The 19,421-nt window shown below is 39.4% G+C and overlaps 2 protein-coding genes across 7 annotated transcripts in view; one reads left to right on the top strand and one right to left on the bottom strand.

Annotated features, from left to right (window-relative positions):
- LOC121484427 (nephrocan-like) overlaps positions 1–19,421 on the bottom strand; it is a 47,753-nt gene that overhangs the window by 26,936 nt on the left and 1,396 nt on the right. For 2 of the 5 annotated variants that reach the window (XM_041743669.1, XM_041743674.1), the window contains exon 1: positions 2,405–2,515. The gene's annotated coding sequence lies outside the window, so the exon portion shown is untranslated. Of the gene's footprint in view, positions 1–2,404; positions 2,516–2,616; positions 2,745–6,113; positions 6,175–19,421 lie in introns of those variants that run through there. The other 3 variants (XM_041743673.1, XM_041743670.1, XM_041743671.1) reach the window with 3 other exon arrangements.
- The window catches only part of GOPC (golgi associated PDZ and coiled-coil motif containing), a 37,728-nt gene continuing 21,348 nt past the window's right edge, over positions 3,042–19,421 (top strand). The window contains exon 1 of one of the 2 annotated variants that reach the window (XM_041743676.1): positions 3,042–3,541. In XM_041743676.1, coding sequence (XP_041599610.1) covers positions 3,254–3,541 — 288 coding nt within the window. In that variant the 5' untranslated portion in view covers positions 3,042–3,253. The remainder of the gene's footprint in view (positions 3,542–19,421) is intronic. The other variant, XM_041743677.1, reaches the window with a different exon arrangement.

Here is a 19,421-nt window from a genome sequence, read left to right as displayed (position 1 = left end):
ATCAGAGAACTGGAAGCATAAACACTTAAAATGCATTTCAGCTGTACCCACACAGTATGGTAGGAAGTTGAATGATACTTCTTTTTAAAGAAATTGAATTTATTTTCTAGCCCATATAAACTAAAGAGAGTGATAACAGAAAATGAGTATCATATATTATTATAATTACTTTTGGTAATATTCTTACATATTCATAGATTTGTATATGTCTTATAACTGGTAATAAATTATTATCTTTTTTTTTTTTAAGAAAAACTTTTGGACAGGTGGTTCAGTCAGTTAGGCACGAACTCTTGATTTTGTCTTGGGTCATGATCTCAGGGTCCTGAAATCCGGCTCCACTAGGTCTGTGGTGGAGTGGAGCCTGCTTAGGATTCTCTCTCTCCCTCTGCCCTTCCTGTCTCTCAAAAAAGAAAGAAAAAGAAGGAGGGAGGGAGGGAGGGAAGGAAGAAGGAAGGAAGAAGGAAGGAAGGAAGGAAGGAAGGAAGGAAGGAAGGAAGGAAGGAAGGAAGGAAGGAAAAGAAAGAAAGGAAAGAGAGAAAGAAAGAAAAGAAGGAAGGAAGCAAAGCAAAACCTTTTGGACTGATTTGCCAATTTATCATGCTGGTAACTTATATAAAAAGAAATGGTTTCCCTCATCCCTCTATATTCCAGGGTCAATAGCTAAGACTTTGGAGGAAAAAAGGCACCAAATTGAAATCTCACCTCACTTGATTTTTAGCTATATGACTTTACCAAGATACTTAGGCTCTCAGAATCATCTATTAAAAAGTGATAATAAGCTCCCTCATATGATTTTGTGAGGGTCAAAGAATTAAAGCAAATAGCATAATACTTTACACATAGTATGTTTTCAACTACTGAAAGCTGTTTTAATGTGATTCCATGTATGTGTTCCCCTCTAATTTTAAATTATTTACTTCAAATTCCTGAAAATGCATTGTTAACTATAATATGTACAGAGAAAGTGGCTGAGAACTTGGTAGCTGCAATAATGATGTTCTTGCAAACATTGCAGATGAAAATAAAGTTAACCTGGAATGGAATGAGGGAAGATGCATATTTTAGTTTTATACTATTTCTTGTGTATTAAAACCTATGTCAAGGTGCCTATTTAAGTTCAAGGGAAAGGTCTCACAGTTAGTTTTGCTTAGCTGAGTTTGCTGAAGCCAAAGGACTTCTATTGACCTATGCTAACTAGTGTGCTCTGCAGTACCCAGAAAGCAAACTAGAGCTATGATTTCTTATTCCTCAGTGGCCCTGCGTTGGTGAGGGGTACACAATGCAGGCTTTGGTGGTGATCAACTGGAAGAGTCTGTTCCAGATCACAGGATTCTATAAGTGGCTAGTAAAATATCCCCTTAGGCAATGCAAGAGAGACAGTTCTCACCAGCCTACTCTAATGTCTGATTTCTCCTTCCCTTTCTAAGACTGGACTACTCTAGAAGTGTAAGGGGGTTGACAGTGAAGAGGGCTAATGGTGAAGAGCAGTTTGTGAACACTCTCAGGGTACTCATGAAATTCAAATAAAAGTTATAGCTATGGGGGTTAGACTCACTAGCCTATGAGCTCTGTTTGAGTGAGACTCACGTCTCACCTGTGTGTCCCCAGTGCCTCAACAGGGCTCTGCATTCAATATACCCTATTATATTGGGTATATTGCACTGCTGGGTATTTACCCCAAAGATACAAATGCAGTGAAACGCCGGGACACCTGCACCCCAACGTTTATAGCAGCAATGTCCACAATATCCAAACTGTGGATGGAGCCTCGGTGTCTATCGACAGATGAATGGATAAAAAAGATATGGTCTATGTACACAATGGAGTATTACTCAGCCATTAGAAACGACAAATACCCACCATTTGCTTCGACATGGATGGACCTGGAAGGTATGACGCTGAGTGAGGTCAATTGGAGAAGGACAAACATTATATGGTTTCACTCATTGGGGGAATATAAGAAATAGTGAAAGGGATTATAGGGGAAAGGAGGGAAAATGAGTGGGAAATATCAGAGAGGGAGACAAACCATGAGAGACTACTAACTCTGGGAAACCAACAAGGGGTGGTGGAAAGGGAGGTGGGGGCGGGGACGGGGTGACTGGGTGATGGGCACTGAGGGGGGCACTCGATGGGATGAGCACTGGGTGATATGCTGTATGTTGGCAAATCGAACTCCAATAAAAATATTGGAAACTCAGTATTTTTAACCCAAACTCAAAAACTCAAACTCAAAAATATATATCTAAAATATATATATATATTTATCAATACATGAATCTTCACAGTTTTGTTTTTATGAAACGCCACTGTGGGAACAATTTTAAAAACAGTTTCCTTGGAAATGCATGACCTGTGGTGTAATAATAAGGAATACCAAAAGCGAAGTATTCATTTTTACCTTACTACTGCGGGAAGTAGATTTTAGGAAGTAAGGTTTCGAGGTCAAAGGACACAAGGAAACGGGCCAGCTAACACGTGGCCGGGTGGGACACTAGAACACAGGTCGGCCCGGGGCTCTGCATCACAAAACGTCTGGTGGGGAATTGGGCAGAACCCGTGATGCACCCGCAGCGTCGGGCCTGGCTCTGCAAGAAGAGCTCGTCTGCTCACCCGCCTCACCCCTCCACCGGGTGCTCCTGGAAAGGTAAGACGTGGCCACTGCGCATGCCCACACCGCCCTTCCTCACAGTCCCTTGCCTGCCTCGGGACGTCCCCGCAGCAGCTGTCCTGGAAGACTTTAGAACGGCTCCCGCCCACTCTGAAGTCAAGTGGGCGGAAGCCGTTCCTCTCTGCGACGTGGACACCCTTCTCTTCCTCCGGCCTTTGCAGCTCGGAAGCCAACACGATGCCTTCCCGTTTCTCCGGGAATCGAGCGGGATCTTGCCAGTTGTCAATATGGCCGCCGACGGGCCGGTGCCCGGCAGAGGCTTTTCATAGGCCGAGGTCGCATCCTAGCCCCGCCCACGTCGTCCCTCCGGGATGCGTCCGCCTAGGGCTTCGCTACGCATGCGCAGCGGGGGCGGGCCGGGAGGTGGGCCGGCCCGATCCTTCCGTGTGCCGCCGCCGCTGCCGCCGCCGTCGCCGCCGCGTTCGCTTGGCTGCTGCTGCCGCTCCGGGGCTGCATTGGCGGCGTTAGCCGCGCGAGGGGAAGGGGGGAGCGGCGGAGCGTGCGTGCGCGGGGGTCCCCGCAGTCCCAGCAGTTCCTCTCGCGCGGGGTGGGCAGTCGGGGGAGGCCCTGGACGGCGCCATGTCGGCGGGCGGCCCGTGCCCGGCCGGAGCCGGAGGGGGCCCCGGGGGCGCCGCCTGCGCCGTGGGGGTCTCCCCCGGCGGGGTATCCATGTTCCGGTGGCTGGAGGTGCTGGAGAAGGAGTTCGACAAGGCCTTCGTGGATGTGGATCTGCTCCTGGGTGAGATCGACCCGGACCAGGCGGACATCACTTACGAGGGGAGACAGAAGATGACCAGCCTGAGTTCCTGCTTTGCGCAGCTCTGCCATAAAGCCCAGACGGTGTCCCAGATCAACCACAAGCTGGAGGTGAGCCGTGGGCCCCGGAGGAGGCGGCATTCAACGCATTTAACGCACCGGTGAAGCGACCCTAGAAAACTACCCCACTGGGGCTGCCTGGGCTTCGGAGGTGGACGGGGGAGCGCGTGTGTATGTGTGTGTAAGGGAAGGGGGGCGAGGTGAGGTTGGAGTAGAAGGAGGGGTGCAGACGCGTGGGTGGCCCGGGGTCCTGCCCCCCCCCCCCGCCCCTCTCCTCTCTACGGAGGAGGGGGACGCGGGAACTAGTGACACCAGCCTCCTGTACCTGCAGCATTTAACAAACCAAAGACTTGAGCTCCAAAGAGCCTCAGTCCTGAGACTGTCTTGTCCCGCTTTGCCCATCGAGTTCTCTTACGGATTTTGCACGTCGACAAACTACTAGGTTTGTGCATCACCAGACTGAGACGGTGTTGATTGCTTTTTTTTTTAACTGTTTCAGGTCAACCTCTGTTGTTGCAACACATGCCATTCCCTGCATGCATGAGCAATGTAAGGGGATTCCCTCCAAGCTCTTAGGAAGGTTTAGTGGGATAAACAGGGTAGTACCGGTGTCCTCCTCTGTTTGCAGCTAGTCTTTAAATTACAGGCAGGTACCGCCAGAGTACCCTGCAATTTTTCAAATGACTTAGAACGTTGAGGTTTTGTCTGTCCTTCACTGTGTTTCCCAGAATCTGGTTTTATTTATGAGAGTGTGTGAAGAATGGTCATTTGCTTTAGTCTCTAATCTTGGGTGTGGGTGTGGGTTGTGGGTGGAGTGGTGGTGGTTCCAAAAAAAAAAAAAACTAAAAAAATAATAATAATCCCCCCAAACCCTGCCACATTGTGCAGAAAGTTAAATTAATGCATTACTGTGATATTTAGAAACATGGGAGTTAAAAGTTATTACATAAAGAGCATTCTCTAACTGGTTAATTTAAGAGAATGGAGCTTTCATTTTAAAGTAGATAAAAATAGGGTAATCAGTGATGTGCAAAGAAAGCTCTTTGAACATTTGGGTTTCCTAAGAAATCATCGTTGCTATTATAATGATTGAGAGTACCCCTTGGATTCTTGTCAATATGAGTACCAGATATATATCCTCTCTAGGACCAGTAGGACCAGTGTGGTTAGCATTCTTTCTCTTCCCTGTCAGTGAGCCATGAAAAAGGTGATCTAATTCATCTGCGATTAGCATAGATGCAAATCAGAGATTCTGCTGAAAGAACGGTTCCATTTCTTCCATCCCTTTTGAAAAGGTTGGAATTCAAGTGCTGATACGAAGCTAATCACTTCTTGTTCTAGGTGTATGAAATGTTTCTTGATTTAGAGGTTATTTCTAGAAGACAGTTTATTTTTCAGGCAGTGAAAATGCATTTAGCGTTTTTTAGAGAGAGCACTTTAGCTTTAAATAACAGAGCAAGAGTCGCTTTTGCTACATGAGAACTTTCATATCATTTACAACTGCAGGTATCTATGGAGGATAAACAGCTTTTTAAAAATGAAACAATATCTAATGATTTTTTTTTTTGAATGACCAAAGGACACTCTCAATAGTGGTATTTTGCTGTCAGATATAAAATCTAATGTGGAGAAAAGATTATTCTATGAGTAGGAGATGGTGCTCGGTCTTTCTCATCTTTAAATATTTTAGATGGGTATTCAGAGCTATAATAAATTATGTATGTTCTTTTTCTCAGAAATTGTAATTACATATTCTGACTCCACATCCTGGCTTAGAAGGTGGCGTTATTTCTCAAAATAAGAAATGCTAGCCTGTCGTGATGTGAGCATATTTCTTCAACATGCTTGAAGACCCTTGACTTAAAAGATCTTAGAAAATGGGGAGGGGACATTTTGTTTGTGTGTTTCTTCAGCTACATTTGGCTTATCTGTGCAGCTAATCTTTCTACATTTAGCAGGTTTTACAGTTTTTGTGGAATCGCTTGTGTACTGCTAAGGAGAGAGGGCCATTGTCAGTAGTGCCTTTCAAGGTAGATCTGCTGTTGGATTCTCTGCAGAATTTCAGGGGTTGCCTCATACACTGTTACCAATCATCTGAGATCTTGAAATCTTAGAAGAGATTTCCATACTTTCTAGTTCTGTCTTATTTCTTAATAAGTGGATCGAATTCTATTGTTTTAAGGATATGAACATTAAGATACAACATTTGAGGCCATGTATGGTTTGATATAACGGGTGTGCATTGAATTTCAGTGGTTTTAGAGATTAATACCTTAAACCATATAACCATAATAAAATATTTTTATCAAAACACAAGTACCTCCAGTATGGGTAACTTATTGAGTATCTTTGTAGATTGTTCCTTCTTCTGCACAGTTACTGTGTCTTTAGGTAATACCACGTTAAATATTAATATAGTAGTGAAGAAAACAATTTCAGCTTCAAAAAAACTACAGGTTACATTTTAAAATAAAATACAAATGACATCTATGTGACTGCTGCTTGCCATAAGTTATATTTGGGGAGAGGGTTATTAATAAGGGGAAGGGGAGGGCAAAGAATATCAAAATATATTATTAAGATAGTGCCATTTCAAATTACTCACGTCTCTTACACTTCCCACCTGCTTGAGAATTTCGGCAATGATAAGCCACTTGGTGACAGCTATTCTGGAGTCACGGGTACTGAAAGGGATAGTAGTAAGAGGAGTAGTAGTAATATGGTATTAGTGCGTTGGAGTAGAACAAAGATTGAGAACCAATACTTTAGAAAAACCTACCTCTCTACCTGGAAATACAATTTTCTGCCTTTTTACCCCTCTTTAAAATAACAGCAAAACATTACATCTGTCATATCCTCCTTTCCATCAACAATTGCTGAATCGGTATATCTTTTCAAAGCGGTTTACTGTTCACAACCATCAGTGGAGAAACTTTTAACTTTGATCTAGAGACATGTTTATAATGAACTAATGAGGTACTGTTCTTTTACTGCTTTAAAGCTGCCCTGTTTTTATTTTATTTTTATTTTTAGATTTTATTTATTTATTTATTCATGAGAGATACAAACAGAAAGAGAGGCAGAGACACAGGCAGAGGGAGAAGCAGGCTCCACGCAGGGAGCCCGACGTGGGACTCAATCGGGGTCTCCAGCATCAGGCCCTGGGCTGAAGGCAGGGGCAAAACTGCTGAGCCACCCAGGCTGCCCGGCTCCCCAGCTGCCCTGTTTTTAAACAAGCAGTGATGCCATGTTGTATGTAGTGTGCAGCTTGAAGGTTACTATTGATTCAGTATGGGTTAATTGAGCACTAATTATGTGCTAGATGCTGTATTGGATATTTGGGATGCAGTGGAGAGCAAAAATGGATACAGTCATTGCTGTTACAAAGCTTGGATAACTAACTATTGGATAGCTAATTGGGGTAATTATCACATAATTGTGAAATTACAACTTTGATGTGTTATGAAAGGTACATAAAATGATGAGAGCCTGTTCTGGGGGATCAGGAAGGCTTCCTTTTGGAAGTGACCATTGAGTTAAGACCTAAAGAATAAGTAGGAATTAATTAGGCCACAAGAAATAGGAATGTCATTCAATCTTCCAGTAGAGAGAACAGAAAGTGGAATGTACGTGACTGGCAAGTGCATAATTCACTTAAAGAACTAAAAAGAGATCTGGTATATGTTACATAAGAGCATTGTCAATTGTAATTGTCAATTGGCTGAAGAAGTGATATGCTAGATAAGTTTGAACAGGTAGGTAAGGACAATATCTACGTGATTTTATTGGCCTTGCAGTAGATCTGGGGACTCTATCATAGCATTGGGAAATGTTGTAAACTAGATGGTAACCTCAGGTATGAGGTTAAAATAGCTCACTCAGGCTAGGGTAAGGAGAGAGTTTGGGATAATGAACAGAATAAACGCAGGAAATCATTTAGGAGGCTCTTATTCTGATCCATATGAGAGGATGATAGTGCAGGCTAAGATAGTGAGATGGAGGGAAGTGAGCAGAACAGGAGAGGCTTGAGAAGTAAAAATAAGCAGTCTAGAAATGGAATGGAAGATGAGGGAATTTAGGATGTCTGCAAGATGTCAGTTGGCTGGATAGGTAGATGGATGTGAATTATTAACAATAACTATATTTCTAACCTTACTAATCAATTACTAATGGCCAGACTGTTCTCAGGGTTTTGCATATATTGATTCGTCTAATTCTCACAACAGTCCTGTGTGATAGGTTTAATATTATTATTATTATTTTCATCTTTTACTCAGAATTAAGTAAGGGGCCCAGGGCTTCAGAACTAGAGAAACCAGTTTCTCCGAAACACACACATTTATGCCTGGTGGGGGGAGGGAGGAGGTGGAGAGAAAAGCAGGCAGAAAGAGTGAATGTGGCTGGATAGATAGCTGGAAGGAGGAGTGTGGGGCTCCAGGGAGGTATTGTTATAAAAAACACATTTATAAGCCAATGAAAAGTATCTAGTTGAGAGGAAAGCTGAAAATGCTAGTGAAAGAGAGGGATAATTAGTAAGGTTTCTGAATGAAGAGGAGATCCAAGATACATGTAAAGATAATGGACAGCTTAAGTTGAAAGGACAGCTGTTGTACTTTGAGGGAGAGGGAGACTGAGAGCAGAAGGTGGGAAGTTAAGAGTTTTAGTCTGATGATTTCTTTATATTCTGTAAAACTGAAGCCTAGGACAGCTGCTGAAAGTGGGTGAGAGTAATAAGAGCTGGGAGAAAATAAAAAGATTTGAAATAGGTAAGAGTGGGAGAGCCAGCTGGCTGGAGAAATAGGACTGCCAGGCAACGTTGAAGACTTGCTTGGAGCTAGTTATCATAAAGTCATGGTACAACCAGTCTGCCCTGTTGTGTGACTTTCTCTAGTCTTTCTCTTACTTGGTTAGTAACAGACACAGTGATGACAGTAATAATCCACTGCTGTAGCAAGAAGTTTGCTATGCAGACAGGAGTGTTATTGAAATGAAAATGGTCATGGGGATGAAGAAACGGAGATAACCTTCAATTAAAGAAGTAGAAACAGGATTTGATAATTATGTACGTGCAGAGGGTGTGGAGGAGGAGAGGTTAAGATGCTACCACATTTCTGTTTGAGAAATGGCTTAGTTGATAGCTGTTTGAGTTTAATAGTCTCCCCTAAAATTCATGTCCACCCAGAATCTCAGAATGTGACTTTCTTTGGAAATAGTCTTTGCAGATGTGATTAATGTAAGAATTGAGGTAAGATCATAGCAGAATAGACTGGACCTTAAACCCAATGAGATTGTCCTGATAAGAGACACTCAGGACACACAGAGACACTGAGTAGAAGGCTATGTGAAGAAAGAATCGGAGATTGAGGTGCCATGTCTGCAAGCTGAGAAATGCCAAGGATTGCTGTCAGCCACCAAAACCTGGGAGACAGGCATGGAACAGTTTCTCCTTCAGGGTATCCAGAAGGAAGCAACCTTTGATTTAAAGCTCCTGGCCTCCTGAATTGTGAGAGAATAAATTTTTGTTCTTTTAAGCCACCAACTTTGTGGTTATTTGTTATGATAGCCCTTGGAGACTTACACCATTTACTGCAATAAGGAATCCAGGAGAAGGAACAGGTCTGGCAGGAAAGATAACAGAGTTGAGTTTAGGAGATTGGGCATAGTTAAGCCTTATCCTTTCTTGCATTTTCCTAACATAGTCTCCTAGTGCTTCTTACCTGCTCCAAACTGTCCTTTCATTGTCAAAATCATTCTAAAATGTTTCATTTTAATGGTTCCTATCAAAAAAGGGCAACTCTGATTGGTCATTCTTTTTATACTTCCCTTTTACTTGTTGGCTGAAATTCAAACTCTAGCATGGTGGTCAGTGCCCACCCAGTGTGTGTGTCCTTATCCTTTGTCACCCCTTCTTAGCTCCTTTTGCCTCTCAATAACACTGGTCTTGGGCAGCCCAGGTGGGTCAGCGGTTTAGCACTGCCCATTGGCTGGCACCGCCCATTGGCTCAGGGTGTGATCCTGGAGACGCGGGGTCGAGTCTCATGTCGGGCTCCCTGCATGGAGCCCCCTTCTCCCTCTGCCTGTGTCTCTGCTTCTCTCTCTCCGTGTCTCTCATGAATAAATAAGTAAAATCTTAAAAAAAAAAAAAACTGGTCTGTTTGCAGTTCTCTAAATAGGCCTTGCTTTTTCGCATGGCATCACCACCTTTTACATAGCCTTTTTGTGTGTAAGGCCTTCTCTGTCCCCTCTTTGTACAGCATTAAACACCCACTCATCTTTCAAGATACCACTTACATCACCATCTCTGAAAGCTGTCCTCACCCCACTTATCTCTCTGCTCTCTATAGGTAGAGGCTGTCATAACACCTTTAACTCACTTGAACTGTTAAGTTTGTTACCTTGTACTATCATTAATGGTTGCCACATCTCTTTACCTCCAGAAGGTAAGCTCTTCGAGGGTCAGGATGTTTAAGGTGAAATAATCTCAATATCAAAGGCTTTGTGAAAGCTGATTTTAAGTGGGAACATTTTCTCTTTGTGAACCCATTTTGATTTCTGAGAATTGGTTGGTGGTTTTTACCCTATAGTGCTTTCAAACCTTATTGAGTAGTAATTCCTTTGACTCTGGATATCCAGTTGACTCTCATGTGGATTACAGAATTGGTGTCTCCCTGGCCCCTTTTTGAAGTTGGAAATTGGAAACTCACACATTAAATACCAACCTTTCTGACCTATTCACATCCCTGTTTCACTTGCTGGAGGTCTTCATGTCTCATACCTTTCCTTACTCCATATAGTGGTTGATCTCCATCAGTGTTCAGATGAACTTCTTTCAGACCCTTTCACTTTTTTTTTTAAGTTTTTATTTATATTCTAGTTTGTTGGCATACAATGTAATATTAGTTTCAGGTGTACAATATAGTGATTCGGCACTTTGCATATATCACCCAGACTAACTTTTTTTTCCATTTCTTTTTGAATTGGCAAATCACACATGCACCTATAATAGTATTTATGACCCTCTCCACCATAGTTGGAAATGTAATTTTATCTCTTCAACCAGACAGTGAAATTCTGAAGGTCAGAACCCAAATCTTACTCATCTTTTTATCTCCAGATCCTGGCATGCAGCATATACTCAATAAATGTTTATTTGAATAAATTATTTGAAACACTTTTAATGTTCCACCATGAATCCTCCAAGATTATCAAATAATCGTTCTGTAATACAAATTTCTTGAGAGCTGGGAGGGCGTCTGTCAGGGCGTCTGTCGTACTATATCCATAGTGTCTAACACAGTGTCCGCCACATTGTTGAATGACTCAATCTGTAGGTTCATTGATTCCCGTGGTATGTAATTCACAAGGATATAACTTGTGAGCTAATATTGCATGGTATTCCATTTTAGAAAAATTTGAAACTGTGACTGAAAGTAACATTAAACATCATTATATGAAAGTATTCTACATGGACTTAGTGTGCTTGTGACATTTCTAAAATATTGGGTGGCTTGATTCTCCTCAACCTACCTCCAGTTTGATCATAGAGCAACTGGGGTCTCTGACATTAAAATGGAAACAAGAAACATTTTACATTGTTTGGGACTTCATTTTGAGGTTAACATCAAAGTAATTTAAATTTCAAAAACATCACAAGATTTATCTGTTAGTTACTGTTTCAAATACGAATCCTAGTTCATTCACTTTGTTTCCTGTATTACACACAGCTGCCTTTTTTAAAACAAATTTGATCATGTGTTTCTGCTTAAAATTCCTCAATTTTACTATGAATAAAATTCATACTTCTTGTTATAACTGACAAGCTCTGTATGATCTGACCTGTGGGTATGTCTTCAGTGACATATCTTACCATTCTTTTCTCTTATTCTATATGGTCCAGCCACATGGGCCACCCTTTGGACTGCAAGACAGCAGTTCTCAAACTTTTTGGTCTCAGGACCCCTTTACACTGTACAAATTATGAGGTCCCCAAAGAGTTTTTTTTTTAATGTGGGTTATATCTATTGGCGTTTACTGTATTAGAAATTAAAATCGAGAAAACCTTAAATATTTATTGCATCAGTTAAAAATAGGAACAGTAAGCTTATTGGATGTTAATAAAAATATCATTTTTAGTGAGAAAATAACTTTTCAAAAAAATAGCATTGCTTTACATTTAAAAATAATTTTTAGATATCTGGCTTACTAGAATACAGCTGGATTCTTACATCTGCTTCTGCATTCAAATAGTTGTGAAAAGAGGTTTGGGTTATAAGATGTAGTCATTGAATGGATCTTTTACTGAGTCATGATGTTATAACATTATGGGTTGGTCATTTTCAGAATACTGGTTTGTTGGGTTATGCAGATTTTCTAAATGTGGACCCATCTCATACAATAATCTTAAAAACACATTTGTTAATACTACCAGTCTCATTATAAAAATCTTTTTTTTTTAATATTTTATTTATTTATTCATGAGAGACACCGAGAGAAAGAGAGAGAGAGAGACATAGGCAGAAGGAGAAGCAGGCTCCCTGTGGGGAGTCTGATGCAGAACTGGATCCTAGTACCCTGGGATCATGACTCACGCAGATGCCCCTAGAAAAATCTTTAAGTGTTTGGAAACTGTCAAGCTCATGATGATGGATTCAATTTTTCCAAAATTCTAATTTTCATTTGAAAACACAAATTTTTATCATTGGCAATAAATGCTGCCAATTATTTGCCTTGAAGTAACAGATTCACTTAATTATTCTAAAAAATATGTCTATATATATATTTATTTAAATTTATTTATTCATGAGAGACACACAGAGAGGGAGAGAGAGGCAGAGACACAGGCAAAGGGAGAAGCAGGCTCCATTCAGGGAGCCCGACGTGGGACTCGATCCCAGGTCTCCTGGGCTGAAGGCGGTGCTAAACTGCTGAGCCACCAGGGCTGCCCTGTCTACCAAATATATTAATCTTAACACCTGTATTTTCTCTTCTTTCAAATAAAAATGATATTCCATGAAAGAAAATGTTTTACAACTCAAGCGATTGCATAAATGCTTTTTCTTGGGACAACATGGTTTGATATGCAGCATATACACTTTGTGCACACTTCCCATTTCATCACATAGAATATTTAAAAAAACATGCTCAAGGGTTAAGGTTTTTTAAAATTGATTATTTTTACTGCCTCATCATGGGCATTCTTTAACTTTTTTTTTTTTTTAACTTGAACACACTTCATTACCTTGTACTAAAATGCTATCCTTCTATTCATCATTGCTTCTGCACTTTTTGTACAAATGTCAGCATAGTGAAAAAGTCAAATAATGTTTTATTATTATTAAAATAGTTTTGACCTTGCGATTGCACTGAAAAGGTCCCACAGACCTGTGAGAACTGCTGCTTCCCAGAAGAACCATACTTTCCCACCCCATTAATTCGCATCTTTTTCTTTCTTTCCTACAGATTGTGCTTTATCATTCTATTACTTGCTTGTAATGACCTCGGACAAGTTACCTAACCTTTGCATTCCAGTTTCCTTTTCTGTACAAAAAATTGCATCTCTCGAGGCTTCTTATGAGGATTAATACAATTAAAATATGAATATGTTCAAAACGGTGCCTGGCATGTAGTTAATGCTATCATTACATATGCCCTTCATTTTCTTTATGTGCTGCCTCCCACACGAGGCCACTGTAAGCTTTGCAGGGCAGGACCCGCATAGGTTTCATCTACTACCATTGTATCCCCAGAACCCAGCCAAGTGCTTGGCATATGGTTGGGGGGGGGGTGGGGTTGATAAATACTTTTTGAATGAATAGATTTTAAAAATAAAAATAAGTTTGCTTGTCTTAGCTGCAGAGCAGTTTGGGGAGAAATGACAACAGATGAAGTTAGTGGTCCTTCTGCTTGGATAGAGAGGAAATTGGAGCGAATGGGTGGGATTTTCTCCCAGAACTTTTGTAAGCCAAACGAGCAGACTGTTTCAGCAGCTGCCTTATAATAAAGAGGAATACTATTGAATACTATTTCGTATCTCAGGGGGTGGCAGAGGTTTTTATATTTGACCTGTGAATATATTTTCTGTTCGCTCACAGTCTTTGTTTTGGAATAGGACTTCTTGGCTTTCTATAATATCGGGTAGTAGGAGCAATACTGACCACTCCAGGCACAAGGGAAAAGTGAAGATGGAGATTATTTATAAAAGGTGTGGGTTAACTCAGATTAGCTCTAAGACTGTTCTGCTATGTGGAAGGATTAGAAGAAAAACCAGGGAATGGCTCAAAATGCTTTTGTTAGTTACATTATTCCCTTGACCTTTGTCATAAGAGGTTAAGGCCACATGAAGAATATGGTTCTGTTCTGCTTCTGCTGTTGGTCCAGATCCTTTATACAACAGTTTCTGTGATACTTTCTTTTAAAAGTCTAGTTCCAGGAAAGAAGGAGTCTCACCAGGTGAAATGGCATTGCTTCTTTTAATGAGACAAGGAGAATTATATAATTATGTAATATATAAAGGTTCTCCTATTAATAGAAAAATCAGTATTAAAGTTAATACACAATAAGGGTTTAGGATGGTATTTTTATAGTAGTATTTTTATAGTATTAGGATGGTGTTTTTATAGTGATACTTGCCATCTCTATATGTTTTTATTTTTTATATTTTACATTTGTTTTATTTATCTTCCAAGCTTTAAAGCCTTTTGGGAAGTAGGTGGGTGTAGATGATCAATTTTAGATACTGGCATTAAATGGCATAATTGCTAGAGATTTAAATTCTAATCTGTACTTTCATCCTAAACTGCATTTTCAAACATTAAAAAAAATCCATACAGACATTTAAAAGCATAATTGTTTCTTTTTAGTGATTACCTTTTGTACAAATACTTTAAAACAGAAGGCATAGAAACATCTGTAGGTAAATGTGAGATTATACTTCCTTCTTTGTCAGCAGTTTTCTGTGCTATAGTTCATTACAGCACAGAAATGGCTATTTGGAGTCAACTGTATTCTCTGTGATTCTTTTTCTTTTTTTTCTTTTCTTTTTCTCTTTTTTTTTTCTTTTTTTTTTTCTCTGTGATTCTTAAACAATTTGGGGAATGTGTGCTTTTGTGTGCATGCATGTCTGTGCCTGCATGTGTGTCTATCTGTGCATTTACATGAATTATCTTGCTTAAAGCCCTGTCTGAGATTTGGGGATGTGATCTCATTTGCAGCTCATGGGCTGCTTTGTTACCATTTCCCATTACTGCCAGGATTATAAGGATGTCAGGAAGTCTGCGTTTTAATTCCATGCAATTTGTAATTTGCATGGCAACTCACCTAATCTCTTTGGGCCTCAGTTTCTTCATGTGCAGAATAAAAATATTTTTACCAGATTTTTTTGGGTTCTTAGGTTGGGCGTTCTAAAATGTGTTACTAAAATGTTTGGTGTGAATGACATGCCAGAACTAATGACTGATCTAGATCCAACTTCTCTGCTATATAATATGATGTCTGCTAGTTTCTTGTCTTAGAAACTAGTTTGATCCTCTCCTGAACTCAAGGTTTTTGAGGGGTGCTTAAGGTAAACTAATTGGCATTTTTATCCATAAGACTGTTAAATAAAAACTAGCTTATGTTTAGATAGAAAAAGACACAGCTGTTGTGTATTTTTAGAAGATAACATGGACAGAGGATTAAGGTCTAGACAAAGTAGAAAAATAGGAAAGCCCAAATAAAAAATTCCCTTGATTTTGGTGCCACAGAGTGGAATCCAGTAGTGACTGATTATTTTAGAAAGGAATTACCGTGTTGGAAAAATTTGGATGTTTGAAAGAGTATGAGATGAGAAATAGAATAGTAACAGCTGCATTCAATACAAATAAGTGGTGATGATAATGCTCTAAAGTTATTAAATAGACTGCCTGTCTATCCTTTTCATTTTTGGGAATACTTCATTCCTACTTTGCCAAATATGTCTTGAATTTTCATCTGTTTCCACACTCCATTCCAGCTGGACCACATGCTGAGAATCACTACTTTAGAAGAATCTCACTAGTGGTAATTTAGTGGCTTGGGTGTCCTGAAGGCCATGGTCTTAAGGCCCAGAGACCCTCCTAGAATGACATCATTTTATCCTTACTGGCTAGGGAAAGAATATGATGGGCAGCTTTGTTTTATTTTTTTCTGTAAATGAATCTCCAAGATCAAATGTAGAAAAGTGAAAAGATTGTATCCCAAGTTAAATCTCTGTGTAACATAGTTTTTTTAACTGTTTCTGGTTTTGTTTTTTAAAACGTTTTTTGAGATACTGCTTGAAAATTTAAATAAGTGTTGAAGATTGAAATCACCTATTTCCTTTAAACTTTCACCCTTTACTAGTTATGGTGTTGCCAAGGTAAGGTAGTCCTATGAAAGATACTCAGGCTTTTTTATGGTCAGATTGATTTTGAGTCTGTTACTTGTTAGCTATGTGATTTTGGGCAAATCATTTAAAGTCTGACTTCCAGTTTCTTTAATTATTAAGAAAAAAGTTGGAGAGTTTGGTAAGAATTACAGATAGTCTGTGTTGTGTATATGCCTGCCATATGGTATATAGATGCTTTGTGGTAGCTGGCAATATTGTTAGTAAGTTAAACATATATATTGTAGCTATAGAAACACATTTTTTTCCTTCTCGACAGCTGCTTAATAACACTTCCACTGTCTTGCCCTGGGAGTAATTGGGTTCAAAGTGCTGTTTTCCTGCAGACCAGTTAGGTAACCCTGGATATAAAAGCAATTTTGATTGGCCTTAGTTTCATTATGTAAATAGTAATTGTCATAATCATAGTCTTTGTGCTAAGATCTCTTTGAATTCTAACATTTGGTGGTATTAGGAAGGTAGCCATTAAGTAAAATACGGATATTTCTAATCTTGACATAAAATTTATCAATGACTTAAGTTTTTGTAGCAGCTAAAAATGCTTATATTATGGACAAGAAAAGAGTTACTTAAATACGACAATTTAGAATAAACTTAAAATACTTGTTTCAAAAATAAAATTGGGCTTTGAATTTAATTTTACGTTGTTTTACTTATTTTTCTGGGTAGATACAGTGTACTTTATCAATGTATATGATAAAGTAGGGCTTCCTAGGCCCCTGTCCTTCTTCATAGGGTCTGGGATAGAAACTTGTCAAGGTCAAGAGAATTCTCATTATGTTGGGGATGATTTGGGGCAAGTTTTCTCTTCTCAGCCTTAACTGTACCATTGCATTTGCCATGGGTGGAATCATACTGGAACAAGTAGACCTTGTAGTTGAGGTTAGTGAAGGAGTAATTGAAGGTAACAGTATCAACTTTGCCAGAGCTAAAAGCAGTCCTGGTGACGGGGTGCCCAATATGGCCAAATCCATTTTCTCCGATCTTAACCATTTCTCAGGGACCCACTGGAACTGCACAAGAAGATGCAACTGTCTGTTGAACAAGGAGGAACAGAGAGCCTGGGCTTTGAATTTTAGTATCTGCATCTTCTCTTTGTAAAGAATTTTTACTTATTTTTTAAGTTGAGCAACCTCTTGAGAAATTTGACTTAATGAAGAGTCCTTGTTTGTAAAAGGCCACGTTCAAAAGACCCAAGCACTAGACCCTATTTTCCTTGCCCTTTTAGAATATAATCGTTTCCGACTTAAGTATTAGCCTGCCAAATTAATTAATGAATACCACATATGCCTCTTTAGCTTCTCTCTTAACTCCAGGAGTTTTGCTCAATTATTAACCATGAGATTTTTGGTTTGAAAGATAAATCATAGTGGGATCACCAGGCAGTATATGCCTCTTGAAACACACAGTATATCCCTTGTCACAAAGATTTAATTAAGTAAATCTAATTAAACCCTTAAAGATTTTTTTTTTTTTTAATGTTAAGTTATCTCTGCATCTAGCATGGTGCTGAAACTCACACAACTGCAAGATCAAGAGTCACATGCTCTGCTGACAGGTGCTGCTCTGGCAGGTACCCCTAATTAAACCTCTAGATCTAACTTCCAGTTACAGATCTACATAGAGGAATATATTCCAGATCTACATAGAAGGATGTATTAAACAACCTCGTAGATAATAAGACAAATGCAGAATGGAAGTCATTGTAGGGGCACCTGGGTGGCTCAGTGGTTGAGCATCTGCCTTTGGCTCAGGTCATGAGCCCAGGGTTCTGGAATCAAGTTCTGCATCAGGCTTCCCGAAGAGAGCCTGCTTCTTCCTCTGGTTATGTCTCTGCCTCTCTCTGTGTCTCTCATGAATAAATGAAAATAAAATCTTAAAAAAAGTCATTGTAATTAAAAAAGAGATAAGGGTTTGGTAGATTAAATGGATTATTTTAACCTATTTCTGGGAAGAGGTTCACTTTAGCATAAGCTTCATATTGCTCAAAAAGTGCATATTATTCAAATATTTGTTTTCCTTTTGTGATTATTTTGTTTCAAAGACTATATATAAAAACCTATGGATTTTGAGTTTGGGGTTTTTTTGTTTTGGGGTTTGTTTGTTTTTACTAAAAATGACTTTCTAGGCAAGACTTAACTCTTTTTAAAGATTTTATTTATTTGAGATAGAGCGCACATGTGCTCTTGCACACTGAGGAGTATGGATGAGGGAGATACTGAGATCATTCCAAGCCACCCCAGGAGCCTCAAGACTTATTTGTACTTTGAAGGAGCAGTCTTCAAGATGTATTGAACATTGTCTAGTAATAGGTGATTTTAGATGTTTATAAGTTTTCTGGTAGGCATATTTTTTGTTAAATGGAAGAAGATATATAAGACATATTTATCATACATGTAAAATTTTTTTTTCTTTTCTAAGTTTTTCAGTTAGGAGTATTTGTAAAAGATACTGTGTAAGAACTTAGTCTTTAGGCAAAAGACATGAAGTTCTATGTTAATCTCATGTATGTTTATTATATTTAAAGAACAGAGCCAACTACTAGCCTATTTATTTCTTTTAGCATTTAAATCTTTTTTTTTAATTGAATTATACCTGACACACAATGTTGCATTAGTTTCAGGTGTACAACAGAGTGATTCAGCAACTCTATATACTGTGCTCAGGACAAGTGTAGCTACCATCTATCACCATGCAGTGCTATTATAATACCATTGACTATATTCCCTATGCTGTACCTTTCATCCTTGACTTACTCATCCTATAACTGAAAGCCTGCACCTTTCCTTCCCCTTCACCCCTTTTTGGCCCATTCCCCTACTCATAATAAGTGTGTTAGTTTGTGTTTGGAGGATGGGGGAAGGAGAGCGTGTGCATGCAAGAATAAGAAAGAAATAGATAATCCTGTAAAAAAATAGGCAAGACTGACAATGCCAAGTGAAGGCAAGAACGTGAAATTCTCATACATGGTGGGCATGTCAGTTGCATAATCACTTGGAAAACTGACCATTTTAACAAAGTTTAATGTATTCCTACACCATAAACCAGCAGTTTCCCTCCTTGATACATAATCAACAGAACTGTATTTCATATGTACCAAAAGACAGATTCATAGCAGTATCAATTTAAAAGTCAAAAACTGGAAAATAGCATAAATGTCCATCAAAAGTAGAATGAAAATGATAAATTTTGGTATGTTCATTTAGTGAATACTGTATAGTAGTGAAAATGAATGAACTGTAGCTATACAAAACATGAATGAATCCCATAAATATAATCTTAAGGCAAAAGCCAGGCATGAGTGAATGCATACCATATGATTGTATCTATATGATGTTTATTATTTTTTTTCTATATGATGTTTAAAAACAGGCAAAACTCGGGGTGCTTGGGTGGCTCAGTCAGTTAAGTGTCTGCCTTTAACTTGCGTCATGATCCCAGTGGCCTGGGCGAGAGCCCTGCACCAGGATCCCTGCTCAGCGGGGAGCCTGCTTCTTCCTTTCCTCCCCACTCCTGCTCTCTCTTGTTATC

Source organism: Vulpes lagopus, chromosome 2 (genome assembly GCF_018345385.1).
Source record: "Vulpes lagopus strain Blue_001 chromosome 2, ASM1834538v1, whole genome shotgun sequence".
NCBI classification, from domain to species: Eukaryota; Metazoa; Chordata; class Mammalia; order Carnivora; family Canidae; genus Vulpes; species Vulpes lagopus.
Note: the sequence above shows the minus strand (reverse complement) of the source record. Positions and strands in the feature narration are given on the sequence as shown.